Raw genomic sequence first — 25289 nt, forward strand, 5'->3', positions numbered from 1 at the left:
ACAGCACGGGTTACATACAGAGTAAAGCTCCCTCTACACTGTCCCATCAAACACTCCCAGGGCAGGTACAGCACGGGTTACATACAGAGTAAAGCTCCCTCTACACTGTCCCATCAAACACTCCCAGGGCAGGTACAGCACGGGTTAGATACAGAGTAAAGCTCCCTCTACACTGTCCCATCAAACACTCCCAGGGTTGCTACAGCACAAGTTAGATACAGAGTAATGCTCCCTCTACACTGTCCCATCAAACACTCCCAGGGCAGGTACAGCACGGGTTAGATACAGAGTAAAGCTCCCTCTACACTGTCCCCATCAAACATTCCCAGGGCAGGTACAGCACGGGTTACATACAGAGTAAAGCTCCCTCTACACTGTCCCCATCAAACATTCCCAGGGCAGGTACAGCACGGGTTAGATACAGAGTAAAGCTCCCTCTACACTGTCCCCATCAAACATTCCCAGGGCAGGTACAGCATGGGTTAGATACAGAGTAAAGTTCCCTCTACACTGTCCCATCAAACACTCCCAGGGCAGGTACAGCACGGGTTACATACAGAGTAAAGCTCCCTCTACACTGTCCCATCAAACACTCCCAGGGCAGGTACAGCACGGGTTAGATACAGAGTAAAGCTCCCTCTACACTGTCCCATCAAACACTCCCAGGGCTGGTACAGCATGGGTTAGATACAGAGTAAAGCTCCCTCTACACTGTCCCCATCAAACACTCCCAGGGCAGGTACAGCACGGGTTAGATACAGAGTAAAGCTCCCTCTACACTGTCCCATCAAACACTCCCAGGGCAGGTACAGCACGCGGTTAGATACAGTGTAAAGCTCCCTCTACACTGTCCCCATCAAACACTCCCAGGGCAGGTACAGCATGGGTTAGATACAGAGTAAAGCTCCCTCTACACTGTCCCCATCAAACATTCCCAGGGCAGGTACAGCACAGGTTACATACAGAGTAAAGCTCCCTCGACACTGTCCCCATCAAACACTCCCAGGGCAGGTACAGCACAGGTTACATACAGAGTAAAGCTCCCTCTACACTGTCCCCATCAAACATTCCCAGGGCAGGTACAGCACAGGTTAGATACAGAGTAAAGCTCCCTCTACACTGTCCCCATCAAACATTCCCAGGGCAGGTACAGCACGGGTTACATACAGAGTAAAGCTCCCTCTACACTGTCCCATCAAACACTCCCGGGGCAGGTACAGCACGGGTTAGATACAGAGTAAAGCTCCCTCTACACTGTCCCCATCAAACACTCCCAGGGCAGGTACAGCACAGGTTACATACAGAGTAAAGCTCCCTCTACACTGTCCCATCAAACACTCCCAGGGCAGGTACAGTATGGGTTAGATACAGAGTAAAGCTCCCTCTACACTGTCCCCATCAAACACTCCCAGGGCAGGTACAGCACGGGTTAGATACAGAGTAAAGCTCCCTCTACACTGTCCCATCAAACACTCCCAGGGCAGGTACAGCATGGGTTAGATACAGAGTAAAGCTCCCTCTACACTGTCCCCATCAAACACTCCCAGGGCAGGTACAGCACGGGTTACATACAGAGTAAAGCTCCCTCTACACTGTCCCGTCAAACACTCCCAGGGCAGGTACAGCACGGGGTTAGATACAGAGTAAAGCTCCCTCTACACTGTCCCCATCAAACACTCCCAGGGCAGGTACAGCACGGGGTTAGATACAGAGTAAAGCTCCCTCTACACTGTCCCATCAGACACTCCCAGGGCAGGTACAGCACGGGTTAGATACAGAGTAAAGCTCCCTCTACACTGTCCCCATCAAACACTCCCAGGGCAGGTACAGCATGGGTTAGATACAGAGTAAAGCTCCCTCTACACTGTCCCATCAAACACACCCAGGGCAGGTACAGCACGGGTTACATACAGAGTAAAGCTCCCTCTACACTGTCCCCATCAAACACTCCCAGGGCAGGTACAGCACGGGTTACATACAGAGTAAAGCTCCCTCTACACTGTCCCATCAAACACTCCCAGGGCAGGTACAGCACGGGTTACATACAGAGTAAAGCTCCCTCTACACTGTCCCATCAAACACTCCCAGGGCAGGTACAGCACGGGTTACATACAGAGTAAAGCTCCCTCTACACTGTCCCATCAAACACTCCCAGGGCAGGTACAGCACGGGTTAGATACAGAATAAAGCTCCCTCTACACTGTACCCATCAAACACCCCCAGGGCAGGTACAGCACGGGTTAGATACAGAGTAAAGCTCCCTCTACACTGTCCCGTCAAACACTCCCAGGACAGGTGCAGCACGGGTTAGATACAGAGTAAAGCTCCCTCTACACTGTCCCATCAAACACTCCCAGGGCAGGTACAGCACGGGTTAGATACAGAGTAAAGCTCCCTCTACACTGTCCCATCAAACACACCCAGGGCAGGTACAGCACGGGTTACATACAGAGTAAAGCTCCCTCTACACTGTCCCCATCAAACACTCCCAGGGCAGGTACAGCACGGGTTACATACAGAGTAAAGCTCCCTCTACACTGTCCCATCAAACACTCCCAGGGCAGGTACAGCACGGGTTACATACAGAGTAAAGCTCCCTCTACACTGTCCCATCAAACACTCCCAGGGCAGGTACAGCACGGGTTACATACAGAGTAAAGCTCCCTCTACACTGTCCCATCAAACACTCCCAGGGCAGGTACAGCACGGGTTAGATACAGAGTAAAGCTCCCTCTACACTGTCCCCATCACACACTCCCAGGGCAGGTACAGCACGGGTTAGATACAGAGTAAAGCTCCCTCTACACTGTCCCATCAAACACTCCCAGGGCAGGTACAGCACGGGTTACATACAGAGTAAAGCTCCCTCTACACTGTCCCATCAAACACTCCCAGGGCAGGTACAGCACGGGTTAGATACAGAGTAAAGCTCCCTCTACACTGTCCCATCAAACACTCCCAGGGCTGGTACAGCACGGGGTTAGATACAGAGTAAAGCTCCCTCTACACTGTCCCATCACACACTCCCAGGGCAGGTACAGCACGGGTTAGATACAGAGTAAAGCTCCCTCTACACTGTCCCATCAAACACTCCCAGGGCAGGTACAGCACGGGTTACATACAGAGTAAAGCTCCCTCTACACTGTCCCATCAAACACTCCCAGGGCAGGTACAGCACGGGTTAGATACAGAGTAAAGCTCCCTCTACACTGTCCCCATCACACACTCCCAGGGCAGGTACAGCACGGGTTAGATACAGAGTAAAGCTCCCTCTACACTGTCCCATCAAACACTCCCAGGGCAGGTACAGCACGGGTTACATACAGAGTAAAGCTCCCTCTACACTGTCCCATCAAACACTCCCAGGGCAGGTACAGCACGGGTTAGATACAGAGTAAAGCTCCCTCTACACTGTCCCATCAAACACTCCCAGGGCTGGTACAGCACGGGGTTAGATACAGAGTAAAGCTCCCTCTACACTGTCCCATCACACACTCCCAGGGCAGGTACAGCACGGGTTAGATACAGAGTAAAGCTCCCTCTACACTGTCCCATCACACACTCCCAGGGCAGGTACAGCACGGGTTAGATACAGAGTAAAGCTCCCTCTACACTGTCCCATCAAACACTCCCAGGGTTGCTACAGCACAAGTTAGATACAGAGTAATGCTCCCTCTACACTGTCCCATCAAACACTCCCAGGGCAGGTACAGCACGGGTTAGATACAGAGTAAAGCTCCCTCTACACTGTCCCCATCAAACATTCCCAGGGCAGGTACAGCACGGGTTACATACAGAGTAAAGCTCCCTCTACACTGTCCCCATCAAACATTCCCAGGGCAGGTACAGCACGGGTTAGATACAGAGTAAAGCTCCCTCTACACTGTCCCCATCAAACATTCCCAGGGCAGGTACAGCATGGGTTAGATACAGAGTAAAGCTCCCTCTACACTGTCCCCATCAAACACTCCCAGGGCAGGTACAGCACGGGTTAGATACAGAGTAAAGCTCCCTCTACACTGTCCCATCAAACACTCCCAGGGCAGGTACAGCACGGGGTTAGATACAGTGTAAAGCTCCCTCTACACTGTCCCCATCAAACACTCCCAGGGCAGGTACAGCATGGGTTAGATACAGAGTAAAGCTCCCTCTACACTGTCCCCATCAAACATTCCCAGGGCAGGTACAGCACAGGTTACATACAGAGTAAAGCTCCCTCGACACTGTCCCCATCAAACACTCCCAGGGCAGGTACAGCACAGGTTACATACAGAGTAAAGCTCCCTCTACACTGTCCCCATCAAACATTCCCAGGGCAGGTACAGCACAGGTTAGATACAGAGTAAAGCTCCCTCTACACTGTCCCCATCAAACATTCCCAGGGCAGGTACAGCACGGGTTACATACAGAGTAAAGCTCCCTCTACACTGTCCCATCAAACACTCCCGGGGCAGGTACAGCACGGGTTAGATACAGAGTAAAGCTCCCTCTACACTGTCCCCATCAAACACTCCCAGGGCAGGTACAGCACAGGTTACATACAGAGTAAAGCTCCCTCTACACTGTCCCATCAAACACTCCCAGGGCAGGTACAGTATGGGTTAGATACAGAGTAAAGCTCCCTCTACACTGTCCCCATCAAACACTCCCAGGGCAGGTACAGCACGGGTTAGATACAGAGTAAAGCTCCCTCTACACTGTCCCGTCAAACACTCCCAGGGCAGGTACAGCATGGGTTAGATACAGAGTAAAGCTCCCTCTACACTGTCCCCATCAAACACTCCCAGGGCAGGTACAGCACGGGTTACATACAGAGTAAAGCTCCCTCTACACTGTCCCGTCAAACACTCCCAGGGCAGGTACAGCACGGGGTTAGATACAGAGTAAAGCTCCCTCTACACTGTCCCCATCAAACACTCCCAGGGCAGGTACAGCACGGGGTTAGATACAGAGTAAAGCTCCCTCTACACTGTCCCATCAGACACTCCCAGGGCAGGTACAGCACGGGTTAGATACAGAGTAAAGCTCCCTCTACACTGTCCCCATCAAACACTCCCAGGGCAGGTACAGCATGGGTTAGATACAGAGTAAAGCTCCCTCTACACTGTCCCATCAAACACACCCAGGGCAGGTACAGCACGGGTTACATACAGAGTAAAGCTCCCTCTACACTGTCCCCATCAAACACTCCCAGGGCAGGTACAGCACGGGTTACATACAGAGTAAAGCTCCCTCTACACTGTCCCATCAAACACTCCCAGGGCAGGTACAGCACGGGTTACATACAGAGTAAAGCTCCCTCTACACTGTCCCATCAAACACTCCCAGGGCAGGTACAGCACGGGTTACATACAGAGTAAAGCTCCCTCTACACTGTCCCATCAAACACTCCCAGGGCAGGTACAGCACGGGTTAGATACAGAATAAAGCTCCCTCTACACTGTACCCATCAAACACCCCCAGGGCAGGTACAGCACGGGTTAGATACAGAGTAAAGCTCCCTCTACACTGTCCCGTCAAACACTCCCAGGACAGGTGCAGCACGGGTTAGATACAGAGTAAAGCTCCCTCTACACTGTCCCATCAAACACTCCCAGGGCAGGTACAGCACGGGTTAGATACAGAGTAAAGCTCCCTCTACACTGTCCCATCAAACACACCCAGGGCAGGTACAGCACGGGTTACATACAGAGTAAAGCTCCCTCTACACTGTCCCCATCAAACACTCCCAGGGCAGGTACAGCACGGGTTACATACAGAGTAAAGCTCCCTCTACACTGTCCCATCAAACACTCCCAGGGCAGGTACAGCACGGGTTACATACAGAGTAAAGCTCCCTCTACACTGTCCCATCAAACACTCCCAGGGCAGGTACAGCACGGGTTACATACAGAGTAAAGCTCCCTCTACACTGTCCCATCAAACACTCCCAGGGCAGGTACAGCACGGGTTAGATACAGAGTAAAGCTCCCTCTACACTGTCCCATCAAACACTCCCAGGGCAGGTACAGCACGGGTTACATACAGAGTAAAGCTCCCTCTACACTGTCCCATCAAACACTCCCAGGGCAGGTACAGCACGGGTTAGATACAGAGTAAAGCTCCCTCTACACTGTCCCCATCACACACTCCCAGGGCAGGTACAGCACGGGTTAGATACAGAGTAAAGCTCCCTCTACACTGTCCCATCAAACACTCCCAGGGCAGGTACAGCACGGGTTACATACAGAGTAAAGCTCCCTCTACACTGTCCCATCAAACACTCCCAGGGCAGGTACAGCACGGGTTAGATACAGAGTAAAGCTCCCTCTACACTGTCCCATCAAACACTCCCAGGGCTGGTACAGCACGGGGTTAGATACAGAGTAAAGCTCCCTCTACACTGTCCCATCACACACTCCCAGGGCAGGTACAGCACGGGTTAGATACAGAGTAAAGCTCCCTCTACACTGTCCCATCACACACTCCCAGGGCAGGTACAGCACGGGTTAGATACAGAGTAAAGCTCCCTCTACACTGTCCCATCAAACACTCCCAGGGTTGCTACAGCACAAGTTAGATACAGAGTAATGCTCCCTCTACACTGTCCCATCAAACACTCCCAGGGCAGGTACAGCACGGGTTAGATACAGAGTAAAGCTCCCTCTACACTGTCCCCATCAAACATTCCCAGGGCAGGTACAGCACGGGTTACATACAGAGTAAAGCTCCCTCTACACTGTCCCCATCAAACATTCCCAGGGCAGGTACAGCACGGGTTAGATACAGAGTAAAGCTCCCTCTACACTGTCCCCATCAAACATTCCCAGGGCAGGTACAGCATGGGTTAGATACAGAGTAAAGCTCCCTCTACACTGTCCCATCAAACACTCCCAGGGCAGGTACAGCACGGGTTACATACAGAGTAAAGCTCCCTCTACACTGTCCCATCAAACACTCCCAGGGCAGGTACAGCACGGGTTAGATACAGAGTAAAGCTCCCTCTACACTGTCCCATCAAACACTCCCAGGGCTGGTACAGCATGGGTTAGATACAGAGTAAAGCTCCCTCTACACTGTCCCCATCAAACACTCCCAGGGCAGGTACAGCACGGGTTAGATACAGAGTAAAGCTCCCTCTACACTGTCCCATCAAACACTCCCAGGGCAGGTACAGCACGGGGTTAGATACAGTGTAAAGCTCCCTCTACACTGTCCCCATCAAACACTCCCAGGGCAGGTACAGCATGGGTTAGATACAGAGTAAAGCTCCCTCTACACTGTCCCCATCAAACATTCCCAGGGCAGGTACAGCACAGGTTACATACAGAGTAAAGCTCCCTCGACACTGTCCCCATCAAACACTCCCAGGGCAGGTACAGCACAGGTTACATACAGAGTAAAGCTCCCTCTACACTGTCCCCATCAAACATTCCCAGGGCAGGTACAGCACAGGTTAGATACAGAGTAAAGCTCCCTCTACACTGTCCCCATCAAACATTCCCAGGGCAGGTACAGCACGGGTTACATACAGAGTAAAGCTCCCTCTACACTGTCCCATCAAACACTCCCGGGGCAGGTACAGCACGGGTTAGATACAGAGTAAAGCTCCCTCTACACTGTCCCCATCAAACACTCCCAGGGCAGGTACAGCACAGGTTACATACAGAGTAAAGCTCCCTCTACACTGTCCCATCAAACACTCCCAGGGCAGGTACAGTATGGGTTAGATACAGAGTAAAGCTCCCTCTACACTGTCCCCATCAAACACTCCCAGGGCAGGTACAGCACGGGTTAGATACAGAGTAAAGCTCCCTCTACACTGTCCAATCAAACACTCCCAGGGCAGGTACAGCATGGGTTAGATACAGAGTAAAGCTCCCTCTACACTGTCCCCATCAAACACTCCCAGGGCAGGTACAGCACGGGTTACATACAGAGTAAAGCTCCCTCTACACTGTCCCGTCAAACACTCCCAGGGCAGGTACAGCACGGGGTTAGATACAGAGTAAAGCTCCCTCTACACTGTCCCCATCAAACACTCCCAGGGCAGGTACAGCACGGGGTTAGATACAGAGTAAAGCTCCCTCTACACTGTCCCATCAGACACTCCCAGGGCAGGTACAGCACGGGTTAGATACAGAGTAAAGCTCCCTCTACACTGTCCCCATCAAACACTCCCAGGGCAGGTACAGCATGGGTTAGATACAGAGTAAAGCTCCCTCTACACTGTCCCATCAAACACACCCAGGGCAGGTACAGCACGGGTTACATACAGAGTAAAGCTCCCTCTACACTGTCCCCATCAAACACTCCCAGGGCAGGTACAGCACGGGTTACATACAGAGTAAAGCTCCCTCTACACTGTCCCATCAAACACTCCCAGGGCAGGTACAGCACGGGTTACATACAGAGTAAAGCTCCCTCTACACTGTCCCATCAAACACTCCCAGGGCAGGTACAGCACGGGTTACATACAGAGTAAAGCTCCCTCTACACTGTCCCATCAAACACTCCCAGGGCAGGTACAGCACGGGTTAGATACAGAATAAAGCTCCCTCTACACTGTACCCATCAAACACCCCCAGGGCAGGTACAGCACGGGTTAGATACAGAGTAAAGCTCCCTCTACACTGTCCCGTCAAACACTCCCAGGACAGGTGCAGCACGGGTTAGATACAGAGTAAAGCTCCCTCTACACTGTCCCATCAAACACTCCCAGGGCAGGTACAGCACGGGTTAGATACAGAGTAAAGCTCCCTCTACACTGTCCCATCAAACACACCCAGGGCAGGTACAGCACGGGTTACATACAGAGTAAAGCTCCCTCTACACTGTCCCCATCAAACACTCCCAGGGCAGGTACAGCACGGGTTACATACAGAGTAAAGCTCCCTCTACACTGTCCCATCAAACACTCCCAGGGCAGGTACAGCACGGGTTACATACAGAGTAAAGCTCCCTCTACACTGTCCCATCAAACACTCCCAGGGCAGGTACAGCACGGGTTACATACAGAGTAAAGCTCCCTCTACACTGTCCCATCAAACACTCCCAGGGCAGGTACAGCACGGGTTAGATACAGAGTAAAGCTCCCTCTACACTGTCCCCATCACACACTCCCAGGGCAGGTACAGCACGGGTTAGATACAGAGTAAAGCTCCCTCTACACTGTCCCATCAAACACTCCCAGGGCAGGTACAGCACGGGTTACATACAGAGTAAAGCTCCCTCTACACTGTCCCATCAAACACTCCCAGGGCAGGTACAGCACGGGTTAGATACAGAGTAAAGCTCCCTCTACACTGTCCCATCAAACACTCCCAGGGCTGGTACAGCACGGGGTTAGATACAGAGTAAAGCTCCCTCTACACTGTCCCATCACACACTCCCAGGGCAGGTACAGCACGGGTTAGATACAGAGTAAAGCTCCCTCTACACTGTCCCATCAAACACTCCCAGGGCAGGTACAGCACGGGTTACATACAGAGTAAAGCTCCCTCTACACTGTCCCATCAAACACTCCCAGGGCAGGTACAGCACGGGTTAGATACAGAGTAAAGCTCCCTCTACACTGTCCCCATCACACACTCCCAGGGCAGGTACAGCACGGGTTAGATACAGAGTAAAGCTCCCTCTACACTGTCCCATCAAACACTCCCAGGGCAGGTACAGCACGGGTTACATACAGAGTAAAGCTCCCTCTACACTGTCCCATCAAACACTCCCAGGGCAGGTACAGCACGGGTTAGATACAGAGTAAAGCTCCCTCTACACTGTCCCATCAAACACTCCCAGGGCTGGTACAGCACGGGGTTAGATACAGAGTAAAGCTCCCTCTACACTGTCCCATCACACACTCCCAGGGCAGGTACAGCACGGGTTAGATACAGAGTAAAGCTCCCTCTACACTGTCCCATCACACACTCCCAGGGCAGGTACAGCACGGGTTAGATACAGAGTAAAGCTCCCTCTACACTGTCCCATCAAACACTCCCAGGGTTGCTACAGCACAAGTTAGATACAGAGTAATGCTCCCTCTACACTGTCCCATCAAACACTCCCAGGGCAGGTACAGCACGGGTTAGATACAGAGTAAAGCTCCCTCTACACTGTCCCCATCAAACATTCCCAGGGCAGGTACAGCACGGGTTACATACAGAGTAAAGCTCCCTCTACACTGTCCCCATCAAACATTCCCAGGGCAGGTACAGCACGGGTTAGATACAGAGTAAAGCTCCCTCTACACTGTCCCCATCAAACATTCCCAGGGCAGGTACAGCATGGGTTAGATACAGAGTAAAGCTCCCTCTACACTGTCCCCATCAAACACTCCCAGGGCAGGTACAGCACGGGTTAGATACAGAGTAAAGCTCCCTCTACACTGTCCCATCAAACACTCCCAGGGCAGGTACAGCACGGGTTAGATACAGAGTAAAGCTCCCTCTACACTGTCCCATCAAACACTCCCAGGGCAGGTACAGCACGGGTTAGATACAGAGTAAAGCTCCCTCTACACTGTCCCCATCAAACACTCCCAGGGCAGGTACAGCATGGGTCAGATACAGAGTAAAGCTCCCTCTACACTGTCCCCATCAAACACTCCCAGGGCAGGTACAGCACGGGTTAGATACAGAGTAAAGCTCCCTCTATACTGTCCCCATCAAACACTCCCAGGGCAGGTACAGCACAGGGTTAGATACAGAGTAAAGCTCCCTCTACACTGTCCCATCAAACACTCCCAGGGCAGGTACAGCACGGGTTACATACAGAGTAAAGCTCCCTCTACACTGTCCCCATCACACACTCCCAGGGCAGGTACAGCATGGATTAGATACAGAGTAAAGCTCCCTCTACACTGTCCCCATCACACACTCCCAGGGCAGGTACAGCACGGGTTACATACAGAGTAAAGCTCCCTCTACACTGTCCCATCAAACACTCCCAGGGCAGGTACAGCACGGGTTACTTACAGAGTAAAGCTCCCTCTACACTGTCCCATCAAACACTCCCAGGGCAGGTACAGCACGGGTTAGATACAGAGTAAAGCTCCCTCTACACTGTCCCATCAAACACTCCCAGGACAGGTACAGCACAGGTTAGATACAGAGTAAAGCTCCCTCTACACTGTCCCCATCAAACACTCCCAGGGCAGGTACAGCACGGGTTAGATACAGAGTAAAGCTCCCTCTACACTGCCCCATCAAACACTCCCAGGGCAGGTACAGCATGGGTTAGATACAGAGTAAAGCTCCCTCTACACTGTCCCCATCAAACACTCCCAGGGCAGGTACAGCACGGGTTAGATACAGAGTAATGCTCCCTCTACACTGTCCCATCAAACACTCCCAGGGCAGGTACAGCACGGGTTAGATACAGAGTAAAGCTTCCTCTACACTGTCCCCATCAAACACTCCCAGGGCAGGTACAGCACGGGTTAGATACAGAGTAAAGCTCCCTCTACACTGTCCCCATCAAACACTCCCAGGGCAGGTACAGCATGGGTTAGATACAGAGTAAAGCTCCCTCTACACTGTCCCCATCAAACACTCCCAGGGCAGGTACAGCACGGGTTAGATACAGAGTAAAGCTCCCTCTACACTGTCCCATCAAACACTCCCAGGGCAGGTACAGCACGGGGTTAGATACAGAGTAAAGCTCCCTCTACACTGTCCCATCAAACACTCCCAGGGCAGGTACAGCGCGGGTTAGATACAGAGTAAAGCTCCCTCTACACTGTCCCATCAAACACTCCCAGGGCAGGTACAGCACGGGTTAGATACAGAGTAAAGTTCCCTCTACACTGTCTCATCAAACACTCCCAGGGCAGGTACAGCACGGGTTAGATACAGAGTAAAGCTCCCTCTACACTGTCTCATCAAACACTCCCAGGGCAGGTACAGCACGGGTTAGATACAGAGTAAAGCTCCCTCTACACTGTCCCATCAAACACTCCCAGGGCAGGTACAGCACGGGTTAGATACAGAGTAAAGTTCCCTCTACACTGTCTCATCAAACACTCCCAGGGCAGGTACAGCACGGGTTAGATACAGAGTAAAGCTCCCTCTACACTGTCCCATCAAACACTCCCAGGGCAGGTACAGCACGGGTTAGATACAGAGTAAAGCTCCCTCTACACTGTCCCCATCAAACACTCCCAGGGCAGGTACAGCACGGAGTTAGATACAGAGTAAAGCTCCCTCTGCACTGTCCCATCAAACACTCCCAGGGCAGGTACAGCACGGGTTAGATACAGAGTAAAGTTCCCTCTACACTGTCCCCATCAAACACTCCCAGGGCAGGTACAGCACAGGGTTAGATACAGAGTAAAGCTCCCTCTACACTGTCCCCATCAAACATTCCCAGGGCAGGTACAGCACGGGTTGGATACAGAGTAAAGCTCCCTCTACACTGTCCCCATCAAACATTCCCAGGGCAGGTACAGCACGGGTTAGATACAGAGTAAAGCTCCCTCTACACTGTCCCCATCAAACATTCCCAGGGCAGGTACAGCACAGGTTAGATACAGAGTAAAGCTCCCTCTACACAGTCCCATCAAACACTCCCAGGGCAGGTACAGCACAGGTTAGATACAGAGTAAAGCTCCCTCTACACTGTCAAATCAAACACTCCCAGGGCAGGTACAGCACGGGGTTAGATACAGAGTAAAGCTCCCTCTACACAGTCCCATCAAACACTTCCAGGGCAGGTACAGCACGGGTTAGATACAGAGTAAAGCTCCCTCTGCACAGTCCCATCAAACACTCCCAGGGCAGGTACAGCACAGGTTAGATACAGAGTAAAGCTCCCTCTACACTGTCAAATCAAACACTCCCAGGGCAGGTACAGCACGGGGTTAGATACAGAGTAAAGCTCCCTCTACACTGTCCTATCAAACACTCCCAGGGCAGGTACAGCACAGGGTTAGAAACAGAGTAAAGCTCCCTCTACACTGTCCCATCACACACTCCCTGGGCAGGTACAGCAAGGGTTAGATACAGAGAAAAGCTCCTTCTACACTGTCCCATCAAACACTCCCAGGGCAGGTACAGCATTGAGTTAGATACAGCGTAAAGCTCCCTCTACACTGTCCCCATCAAACACTCCCAGGGCAGGTACAGCATGGAGTTAGATACAGAGTAAAGCTCCCTCTACACTGTCCCATCAAACACTCCCAGGGCAGGTACAGCATGGGTTAGATACAGAGTAAAGCTCCCTCTACACTGTCCCCATCAAACACTCCCAGGGCAGGTACAGCACGGGTTACATACAGAGTAAAGCTCCCTCTACACTGTCCCGTTAAACACTCCCAGGGCAGGTACAGCACGGGGTTAGATACAGAGTAAAGCTCCCTCTACACTGTCCCCATCAAACACTCCCAGGGCAGGTACAGCACGGGGTTAGATACAGAGTAAAGCTCCCTCTACACTGTCCCATCAGACACTCCCAGGGCAGGTACAGCACGGGTTAGATACAGAGTAAAGCTCCCTCTACACTGTCCCCATCAAACACTCCCAGGGCAGGTACAGCATGGGTTAGATACAGAGTAAAGCTCCCTCTACACTGTCCCATCAAACACACCCAGGGCAGGTACAGCACGGGTTACATACAGAGTAAAGCTCCCTCTACACTGTCCCCATCAAACACTCCCAGGGCAGGTACAGCACGGGTTACATACAGAGTAAAGCTCCCTCTACACTGTCCCATCAAACACTCCCAGGGCAGGTACAGCACGGGTTAGATACAGAGTAAAGCTCCCTCTACACTGTCCCATCAAACACTCCCAGGGCAGGTACAGCACGGGGTTAGATACAGAGTAAAGCTCCCTCTACACTGTCCCATCAAACACTCCCAGGGCAGGTACAGCGCGGGTTAGATACAGAGTAAAGCTCCCTCTACACTGTCCCATCAAACACTCCCAGGGCAGGTACAGCACGGGTTAGATACAGAGTAAAGTTCCCTCTACACTGTCTCATCAAACACTCCCAGGGCAGGTACAGCACGGGTTAGATACAGAGTAAAGCTCCCTCTACACTGTCTCATCAAACACTCCCAGGGCAGGTACAGCACGGGTTAGATACAGAGTAAAGCTCCCTCTACACTGTCCCATCAAACACTCCCAGGGCAGGTACAGCACGGGTTAGATACAGAGTAAAGTTCCCTCTACACTGTCTCATCAAACACTCCCAGGGCAGGTACAGCACGGGTTAGATACAGAGTAAAGCTCCCTCTACACTGTCCCATCAAACACTCCCAGGGCAGGTACAGCACGGGTTAGATACAGAGTAAAGCTCCCTCTACACTGTCCCCATCAAACACTCCCAGGGCAGGTACAGCACGGAGTTAGATACAGAGTAAAGCTCCCTCTGCACTGTCCCATCAAACACTCCCAGGGCAGGTACAGCACGGGTTAGATACAGAGTAAAGTTCCCTCTACACTGTCCCCATCAAACACTCCCAGGGCAGGTACAGCACAGGGTTAGATACAGAGTAAAGCTCCCTCTACACTGTCCCCATCAAACATTCCCAGGGCAGGTACAGCACGGGTTGGATACAGAGTAAAGCTCCCTCTACACTGTCCCCATCAAACATTCCCAGGGCAGGTACAGCACGGGTTAGATACAGAGTAAAGCTCCCTCTACACTGTCCCCATCAAACATTCCAGGGCAGGTACAGCACAGGTTAGATACAGAGTAAAGCTCCCTCTACACAGTCCCATCAAACACTCCCAGGGCAGGTACAGCACAGGTTAGATACAGAGTAAAGCTCCCTCTACACTGTCAAATCAAACACTCCCAGGGCAGGTACAGCACGGGGTTAGATACAGAGTAAAGCTCCCTCTACACAGTCCCATCAAACACTTCCAGGGCAGGTACAGCACGGGTTAGATACAGAGTAAAGCTCCCTCTGCACAGTCCCATCAAACACTCCCAGGGCAGGTACAGCACAGGTTAGATACAGAGTAAAGCTCCCTCTACACTGTCAAATCAAACACTCCCAGGGCAGGTACAGCACGGGGTTAGATACAGAGTAAAGCTCCCTCTACACTGTCCTATCAAACACTCCCAGGGCAGGTACAGCGCAGGGTTAGAAACAGAGTAAAGCTCCCTCTACACTGTCCCATCACACACTCCCTGGGCAGGTACAGCAAGGGTTAGATACAGAGAAAAGCTCCTTCTACACTGTCCCATCAAACACTCCCAGGGCAGGTACAGCATTGAGTTAGATACAGCGTAAAGCTCCCTCTACACTGTCCCCATCAAACACTCCCAGGGCAGGTACAGCATGGAGTTAGATACAGAGTAAAGCTCCCTCTACACTGTCCCATCAAACACTCCCAGGGCAGGTACAGCATGGGTTAGATACAGAGTAAAGCTCCCTCTACACTGTCCCCATCAAACACTCCCAGGGCAGGTACAGCACGGGTTACATACAGAGTAAAGCTCCCTCTACACTGTCCCGTTAAACACTCCCAGGGCAGGTACAGCACGGGGTTAGATACAGAGTAAAGCTCCCTCTACACTGTCCCCATCAAACACTCCCAGGGCAGGTACAGCACGGGGTTAGATACAGAGTAAAGCTCCCTCTACACTGTCCCATCAGACACTCCCAGGGCAGGTACAGCACGGGTTAGATACAGAGTAAAGCTCCCTCTACACTGTCCCCATCAAACACTCCCAGGGCAGGTACAGCATGGGTTAGATACAGAGTAAAGCTCCCTCTACACTGTCCCATCAAACACACCCAGGGCAGGTACAGCACGGGTTACATACAGAGTAAAGCTCCCTCTACACTGTCCCCATCAAACACTCCCAGGGCAGGTACAGCACGGGTTACATACAGAGTAAAGCTCCCTCTACACTGTCCCATCAAACACTCCCAGGGCAGGTACAGCACGGGTTACATACAGAGTAAAGCTCCCTCTACACTGTCCCATCAAACACTCCCAGGGCAGGTACAGCACGGGTTACATACAGAGTAAAGCTCCCTCTACACTGTCCCATCAAACACTCCCAGGGCAGGTACAGCACGGGTTAGATACAGAATAAAGCTCCCTCTACACTGTACCCATCAAACACCCCCAGGGCAGGTACAGCACGGGTTAGATACAGAGTAAAGCTCCCTCTACACTGTCCCGTCAAACACTCCCAGGGCAGGTACAGCACGGGTTAGATACAGAGTAAAGTTCCCTCTACACTGTCTCATCAAACACTCCCAGGGCAGGTACAGCGCGGGTTAGATACAGAGTAAAGCTCCCTCTACACTTTCCCATCAAACACTCCCAGGGCAGGTACAGCACGGGTTAGATACAGAGTAAAGTTCCCTCTACACTGTCTCATCAAACACTCCCAGGGCAGGTACAGCACGGGTTAGATACAGAGTAAAGCTCCCTCTACACTGTCTCATCAAACACTCCCAGGGCAGGTACAGCACGGGTTAGATACAGAGTAAAGCTCCCTCTACACTGTCCCATCAAACACTCCCAGGGCAGGTACAGCACGGGTTAGATACAGAGTAAAGTTCCCTCTACACTGTCTCATCAAACACTCCCAGGGCAGGTACAGCACGGGTTAGATACAGAGTAAAGCTCCCTCTACACTGTCCCATCAAACACTCCCAGGGCAGGTACAGCACGGGTTAGATACAGAGTAAAGCTCCCTCTACACTGTCCCCATCAAACACTCCCAGGGCAGGTACAGCACGGAGTTAGATACAGAGTAAAGCTCCCTCTGCACTGTCCCATCAAACACTCCCAGGGCAGGTACAGCACGGGTTAGATACAGAGTAAAGTTCCCTCTACACTGTCCCCATCAAACACTCCCAGGGCAGGTACAGCACAGGGTTAGATACAGAGTAAAGCTCCCTCTACACTGTCCCCATCAAACATTCCCAGGGCAGGTACAGCACGGGTTAGATACAGAGTAAAGCTCCCTCTACACTGTCCCCATCAAACATTCCCAGGGCAGGTACAGCACGGGTTAGATACAGAGTAAAGCTCCCTCTACACTGTCCCCATCAAACATTCCCAGGGCAGGTACAGCACAGGTTAGATACAGAGTAAAGCTCCCTCTACACAGTCCCATCAAACACTCCCAGGGCAGGTACAGCACAGGTTAGATACAGAGTAAAGCTCCCTCTACACTGTCAAATCAAACACTCCCAGGGCAGGTACAGCACGGGGTTAGATACAGAGTAAAGCTCCCTCTACACAGTCCCATCAAACACTTCCAGGGCAGGTACAGCACGGGTTAGATACAGAGTAAAGCTCCCTCTGCACAGTCCCATCAAACACTCCCAGGGCAGGTACAGCACAGGTTAGATACAGAGTAAAGCTCCCTCTACACTGTCAAATCAAACACTCCCAGGGCAGGTACAGCACGGGGTTAGATACAGAGTAAAGCTCCCTCTACACTGTCCTATCAAACACTCCCAGGGCAGGTACAGCACAGGGTTAGAAACAGAGTAAAGCTCCCTCTACACTGTCCCATCACACACTCCCTGGGCAGGTACAGCAAGGGTTAGATACAGAGAAAAGCTCCTTCTACACTGTCCCATCAAACACTCCCAGGGCAGGTACAGCATTGAGTTAGATACAGCGTAAAGCTCCCTCTACACTGTCCCCATCAAACACTCCCAGGGCAGGTACAGCACAGGGTTAGAAACAGAGTAAAGCTCCCTCTACACTGTCCCATCAAACACACCCAGGGCAGGTACAGCACGGGTTACATACAGAGTAAAGCTCCCTCTACACTGTCCCCATCAAACACTCCCAGGGCAGGTACAGCACGGGTTACATACAGAGTAAAGCTCCCTCTACACTGTCCCATCAAACACTCCCAGGGCAGGTACAGCACGGGTTACATACAGAGTAAAGCTCCCTCTACACTGTCCCATCAAACACTCCCAGGGCAGGTACAGCACGGGTTACATACAGAGTAAAGCTCCCTCTACACTGTCCCATCAAACACTCCCAGGGCAGGTACAGCACGGGTTAGATACAGAATAAAGCTCCCTCTACACTGTACCCATCAAACACCCCCAGGGCAGGTACAGCACGGGTTAGATACAGAGTAAAGCTCCCTCTACACTGTCCCGTCAAACACTCCCAGGGCAGGTACAGCACGGGTTAGATACAGAGTAAAGTTCCCTCTACACTGTCTCATCAAACACTCCCAGGGCAGGTACAGCGCGGGTTAGATACAGAGTAAAGCTCCCTCTACACTGTCCCATCAAACACTCCCAGGGCAGGTACAGCACGGGTTAGATACAGAGTAAAGTTCCCTCTACACTGTCTCATCAAACACTCCCAGGGCAGGTACAGCACGGGTTAGATACAGAGTAAAGCTCCCTCTACACTGTCTCATCAAACACTCCCAGGGCAGGTACAGCACGGGTTAGATACAGAGTAAAGCTCCCTCTACACTGTCCCATCAAACACTCCCAGGGCAGGTACAGCACGGGTTAGATACAGAGTAAAGTTCCCTCTACACTGTCTCATCAAACACTCCCAGGGCAGGTACAGCACGGGTTAGATACAGAGTAAAGCTCCCTCTACACTGTCCCATCAAACACTCCCAGGGCAGGTACAGCACGGGTTAGATACAGAGTAAAGCTCCCTCTACACTGTCCCCATCAAACACTCCCAGGGCAGGTACAGCACGGAGTTAGATACAGAGTAAAGCTCCCTCTGCACTGTCCCATCAAACACTCCCAGGGCAGGTACAGCACGGGTTAGATACAGAGTAAAGTTCCCTCTACACTGTCCCCATCAAACACTCCCAGGGCAGGTACAGCACAGGGTTAGATACAGAGTAAAGCTCCCTCTACACTGTCCCCATCAAACATTCCCAGGGCAGGTACAGCACGGGTTAGATACAGAGTAAAGCTCCCTCTACACTGTCCCCATCAAACATTCCCAGGGCAGGTACAGCACGGGTTAGATACAGAGTAAAGCTCCCTCTACACTGTCCCCATCAAACATTCCCAGGGCAGGTACAGCACAGGTTAGATACAGAGTAAAGCTCCCTCTACACAGTCCCATCAAACACTCCCAGGGCAGGTACAGCACAGGTTAGATACAGAGTAAAGCTCCCTCTACACTGTCAAATCAAACACTCCCAGGGCAGTTACAGCACGGGGTTAGATACAGAGTAAAGCTCCCTCTACACAGTCCCATCAAACACTTCCAGGGCAGGTACAGCACGGGTTAGATACAGAGTAAAGCTCCCTCTGCACAGTCCCATCAAACACTCCCAGGGCAGGTACAGCACAGGTTAGATACAGAGTAAAGCTCCCTCTACACTGTCAAATCAAACACTCCCAGGGCAGGTACAGCACGGGGTTAGATACAGAGTAAAGCTCCCTCTACACTGTCCTATCAAACACTCCCAGGGCAGGTACAGCACAGGGTTAGAAACAGAGTAAAGCTCCCTCTACACTGTCCCATCACACACTCCCTGGGCAGGTACAGCAAGGGTTAGATACAGAGAAAAGCTCCTTCTACACTGTCCCATCAAACACTCCCAGGGCAGGTACAGCATTGAGTTAGATACAGCGTAAAGCTCCCTCTACACTGTCCCCATCAAACACTCCCAGGGCAGGTACAGCATGGAGTTAGATACAGAGTAAAGCTCCCTCTACACTGTCCCATTAAACACTCACAGGGCAGGTACAGCACAGGTTAGATACAGAGTAAAGCTCCCTCTACACTTTCCCATCAAATACTGCCAGGGCAGGTACAGCACGGGTTAGATAAAGAGTAAAGCTCCCTCTACACTGTCCCACCAAACACTCCCAGGTCAGGTACAGCACGGGTTAGATATAGAGTAAAGCTCCCTCTACACTGCCCCATCAAACACTCGCAGGGCAGGCGCAGCACGGGTTAGATACAGAGTAAAGCTCCCTCTACACTGTCCCATCAAACACTCCCAGGGCAGGTACAGCACAGGTTAGATACAGAGTAAAACTCCCTCTACACTGTCCCATCAAACACTCCCAGGACAGGTACAGCACGGGTTAGATACAGAGTAAAGCTCCCTCTACACTGCTCCATCTAACACTCCCAGGGCAGGTGCAGCATGGGTTAGATACAGAGTAAAGCTCCCTCTACACTGTCCCATCAAACACTCCCAGGGCAGGTACAGCACGGGTTAGATACAGAGTAAATCTCCCTCTACACTGTCTCATCAAACACTCCCAGGGCAGGTACAGCACGGATTAGATACAGAGTAAAGCTCCATCTACACTGCCCCATCAAACACTCCCAGGGCAGGTACAGCATGGGTTTAGATGCTGACTGTTTGGCGCCCGCAGCAGGACTCCTTATTCTCGCTGAGTCTCGTCTGCTGGTCTAGACGGGAGGTGAGGGGGTCCATGTTCAGCCCTCTACCATCGTAATAAACCTTTAACGCTCCCCCATTGCTTCTGCCCACTCTGCTGCCCCACTCCCCTACCCCCATCCCCTCTCTTCCCTCGTGACCGGACCGAGATCAGGAACTCGCTCATCTTCCTTGCAGAGCACGCGGCCTACCTGTTCGCCTCGACTTTAAGCGGCACGGTCTCCTCCCAGGTCGAGTCATCGGAGATTTCAAACGTTGCAGCAAACATTGCCTTTAAAACATCAAAATAATTCACAAAGTCTGTTGGGTGAATCATAAGAATTTTTAAAAAATTCATCCGCAGGAGGTGAGCGTCGATGGCAAGGCCAGCATTTATTGCCCATCCCTAATTGCCCTTGAGAAGGTGGTGGTGAGCCGCCTTCTTGAACCGCTGCAGTCCTGTGTGGTGAAGGTGCTCCCACAGCGCTGTTAGGGAGGGAGTTCCAGGATTTTGGCCCAGCGACGATGAAGGAACGGCCGATATATGTCCAAGTCAGGATGGTGTGTGACTTGGAGGTGGAACTTGGAGGTGGTGGTGTTCCTGTGCGCCTGCTGCCCTTGTCCTTCTAGGTGGAAGAGGTGACGGGTTTGGGAGGTGCTGCCGAAGAAGCCTTGGCGGGTTGCTGCAGTGCATCTTGTAGATGGTACACACTGCAGCCACGGTACGCCGGTGGTGGAGGGAGTGAATGTTTAAGGTAACTGAAGTCCCTCATCCCTGGTGCCATTCTGGTCAATCTTTCCCTTAACCTTCTCTGCTCTAAGGAGAACAATCCCAGCTTCTCCAGTCTCTCCACATCACTGAAGTCCCTCATCCCTGGTACCATTCTGGTCAATCTCTCCCTTAACCTTCTCTGCTCCAAGGAGAACAACCCCAGCTTCTCCAGTCTCTCCACATCACTGAAGTCCCTCATCCCTGGTATCATTCTGGTCAATCTCCCCTTAACCTTCTCTGCTCTAAGGAGAACAACCCCAGCTTCTCCAGTCTCTCCACATCACTGAAGTCCCTCATCCCTGGTATCATTCTGGTCAATCTCCCCTTAACCTTCTCTGCTCTAAGGAGAACAACCCCAGCTTCTCCAGTCTCTCCACATCACTGAAGTCCCTCATCCCTGGTACCATTCTGGTCAATCTCTCCCTTAACCTTCTCTGCTCCAAGGAGAACAAACCCAGCTTCTCCAGTCTCTCCACATCACTGAAGCCCCTCATCCCTGGTACCATTCTGGTCAATCTGTCCCTTAACCTTTTCTGCTCTAAGGAGAACAATCCCAGCTTCTCCAGTCTCTCCACATCACTGAAGCCCCTCATCCCTGGTACCATTCTGGTCAATCTCTCCCTTAACCTTCTCTGCTCTAAGGAGAACAACCCCAGCTTCTCCAGTCTCTCCACATCACTGAAGTCCCTCATCCCTGGTACCATTCTGGTCAATCTCTCCCTTAACCTTCTCTGCTCCAAGGAGAACAACCCCAGCTTCTCCAGTCTCTCCACATCACTGAAGTCCCTCATCCCTGGTATCATTCTGGTCAATCTCCCCTTAACCTTCTCTGCTCTAAGGAGAACAACCCCAGCTTCTCCAGTCTCTCCACATCACTGAAGTCCCTCATCCCTGGTATCATTCTGGTCAATCTCCCCTTAACCTTCTCTGCTCTAAGGAGAACAACCCCAGCTTCTCCAGTCTCTCCACATCACTGAAGTCCCTCATCCCTGGTACCATTCTGGTCAATCTCTCCCTTAACCTTCTCTGCTCCAAGGAGAACAACCCCAGCTTCTCCAGTCTCTCCACATCACTGAAGCCCCTCATCCCTGGTACCATTCTGGTCAATCTGTCCCTTAACCTTCTCTGCTCCAAGGAGAACAACCCCAGCTTCTCCAGTCTCTCCACATCACTGAAGCCCCTCATCCCTGGTACCATTCTGGTCAATCTCTCCCTTAACCTTCTCTGCTCCAAGGAGAACAACCCCAGCTTCTCCAGTCTCTCCACATCACTGAAGTCCCTCATCCCTGGTATCATTCTGGTCAATCTCCCCTTAACCTTCTCTGCTCTAAGGAGAACAACCCCAGCTTCTCCAGTCTCTCCACATCACTGAAGTCCCTCATCCCTGGTATCATTCTGGTCAATCTCCCCTTAACCTTCTCTGCTCTAAGGAGAACAACCCCAGCTTCTCCAGTCTCTCCACATCACTGAAGTCCCTCATCCCTGGTACCATTCTGGTCAATCTCTCCCTTAACCTTCTCTGCTCCAAGGAGAACAAACCCAGCTTCTCCAGTCTCTCCACATCACTGAAGCCCCTCATCCCTGGTACCATTCTGGTCAATCTGTCCCTTAACCTTTTCTGCTCTAAGGAGAACAATCCCAGCTTCTCCAGTCTCTCCACATCACTGAAGTCCCTCATCCCTGGTATCATTCTGGTCAATCTCCCCTTAACCTTCTCTGCTCTAAGGAGAACAACCCCAGCTTCTCCAGTCTCTCCACATCACTGAAGTCCCTCATCCCTGGTATCATTCTGGTCAATCTCCCCTTAACCTTCTCTGCTCTAAGGAGAACAACCCCAGCTTCTCCAGTCTCTCCACATCACTGAAGTCCCTCATCCCTGGTACCATTCTGGTCAATCTCTCCCTTAACCTTCTCTGCTCCAAGGAGAACAAACCCAGCTTCTCCAGTCTCTCCACATCACTGAAGCCCCTCATCCCTGGTACCATTCTGGTCAATCTGTCCCTTAACCTTTTCTGCTCTAAGGAGAACAATCCCAGCTTCTCCAGTCTCTCCACATCACTGAAGCCCCTCATCCCTGGTACCATTCTGGTCAATCTCTCCCTTAACCTTCTCTGCTCTAAGGAGAACAACCCCAGCTTCTCCAGTCTCTCCACATCACTGAAGTCCCTCATCCCTGGTACCATTCTGGTCAATCTCTCCCTTAACCTTCTCTGCTCCAAGGAGAACAACCCCAGCTTCTCCAGTCTCTCCACATCACTGAAGTCCCTCATCCCTGGTATCATTCTGGTCAATCTCCCCTTAACCTTCTCTGCTCTAAGGAGAACAACCCCAGCTTCTCCAGTCTCTCCACATCACTGAAGTCCCTCATCCCTGGTATCATTCTGGTCAATCTCCCCTTAACCTTCTCTGCTCTAAGGAGAACAACCCCAGCTTCTCCAGTCTCTCCACATCACTGAAGTCCCTCATCCCTGGTACCATTCTGGTCAATCTCTCCCTTAACCTTCTCTGCTCCAAGGAGAACAACCCCAGCTTCTCCAGTCTCTCCACATCACTGAAGCCCCTCATCCCTGGTACCATTCTGGTCAATCTGTCCCTTAACCTTCTCTGCTCCAAGGAGAACAACCCCAGCTTCTCCAGTCTCTCCACATCACTGAAGCCCCTCATCCCTGGTACCATTCTGGTCAATCTCTCCCTTAACCTTCTCTGCTCTAAGGAGAACAACCCCAGCTTCTCCAGTCTCTCCACATCACTGAAGCCCCTCATCCCTGGTACCATTCTGGTCAATCTCCCCTTAACTTTCTCTGCTCCAAGGAGAACAACCCCAGCTTCTCCAGTCTCTCCACATCACTGAAGCCCCTCATCCCTGGTACCATTCTGTTCAATCTCTTCTGCACCTTCTCCAAGGCCAATACCATTCCAAGTCAGGATGGCGTGCGGAGGTGGAGCTTGAGAAGGTGGTGGTGAGCCGCCTTCTTGAACCGCTGCAGTCCGTGTGGTGAAGGTGCTCCCACAGTGCTGTTAGGGAGGGAGTTCCAGGATTTTGACCCAGCGACGATGAAGGAACAGCGATATACTTCTAAGTCAGGATGGTGTGTGACTTGGAGGGGAACTTGGAGGTGGTGGTGTTCCCGTGCGCCTGCTGCCCTTGTCCTTCTAGGTGGAAGAGGTCGCGGGTTTGGGAGGTGCTGCCGAAGAAGCCTTGGCGAGTTGCTGCAGTGCATCTTGTAGATGGTACACGCTGCAGCCACGGTGTGCCGGTGGTGGATGGGGTGAATGATTAAGGTAAATAGGAGCAGGAGTAGGCCATTCGGCCCTTCAAGCCTGTTCCACCATTCAATAAGATCATGGCTGATCTTCGACCTCAGCTCTACCTTCCTGCCCGATCCCCTAGAGTCCAAAAATCTTTCGATCTCTGTCTTGAATATACTCAACGACTGAGCCTCCACAGCCCTCTGGGGTAGAGAATTCCAAAGATTCACCACCCTCTGAGTGAAGAAATTCCTCCGCCTCTCAGTCCTAAATGGCCGACCCTTATCCTAAGCCTATGCCCCCTGGTTCTAGACTCCCCAGCCAGGGGAAACAGCCAGTCGGCATCGACCCTGTCAATCCCTCAAAGAATTTTATACTTTGCAATGAGTTCGCCTCTCATTCTTCTAAACTCCGGAGAATATCGGCCCATTCTATTCAATCTCTCCCCTTCAGACAATCTCTTCATCCCCGGAACCTTGACTGGGATTGTACCGATCAGCCTCGACCTGATCGAATGGCCGGGGAACAGGCTCGAGGGGCAGAATGGGCCTCCTCCTGTTCCTATGTCGGGCCAGAGGGGTTCGGCAGATGATTTGAGTACAGGAACAAGGAAGTCTTGCTGCAGTTGTACAGGGCCTTGGTGAGACCACACCTTGAGTATTGTGTGCAGTTTTGGTCGCCTTATCGGAGGAAGGACGTTCTTGCCATGGAAGGAGTTCAGCGAAGATTCACCAGGCTGATACCTGGGATGGCAGGAATGACGTATGAGGAGAGATTGGGTCGATTGGGCTTGTACTCGCTGGAGTTTAGAAGAATGAGAGGGGATCTCATTGGAACTTATAAAATTCTAACAGGACTGGACAGACGAGATGCAGGAAGGATGTTCCCGATGGTCGGGGAATCCAGAACCAGGGGTCACAGTCTAAGGATAGGGGTAAGTCATTTAGGACTGAGATGAGGAGGAATTTCTT

At 51.8% G+C, this 25289-nt stretch overlaps 1 protein-coding gene across 1 annotated transcript in view; it reads right to left on the reverse strand.

Annotated features, from left to right (window-relative positions):
• Positions 1–25289, reverse strand: part of LOC147094577 (integrin alpha-X-like) — a 248610-nt gene that overhangs the window by 43606 nt on the left and 179715 nt on the right. The window contains exon 22 of the mRNA XM_085974224.1: positions 20510–20589. Within this exon, the coding sequence (XP_085830350.1) occupies positions 20510–20589 (80 nt within the window). The remainder of the gene's footprint in view (positions 1–20509; positions 20590–25289) is intronic.

Source organism: Somniosus microcephalus, unplaced genomic scaffold (assembly GCF_052327205.1).
Source record: "Somniosus microcephalus isolate GS21.2 unplaced genomic scaffold, FLI_Smic_1.0 unresolved_chr1, whole genome shotgun sequence".
Lineage (NCBI taxonomy): Eukaryota > Metazoa > Chordata > Chondrichthyes > Squaliformes > Somniosidae > Somniosus > Somniosus microcephalus.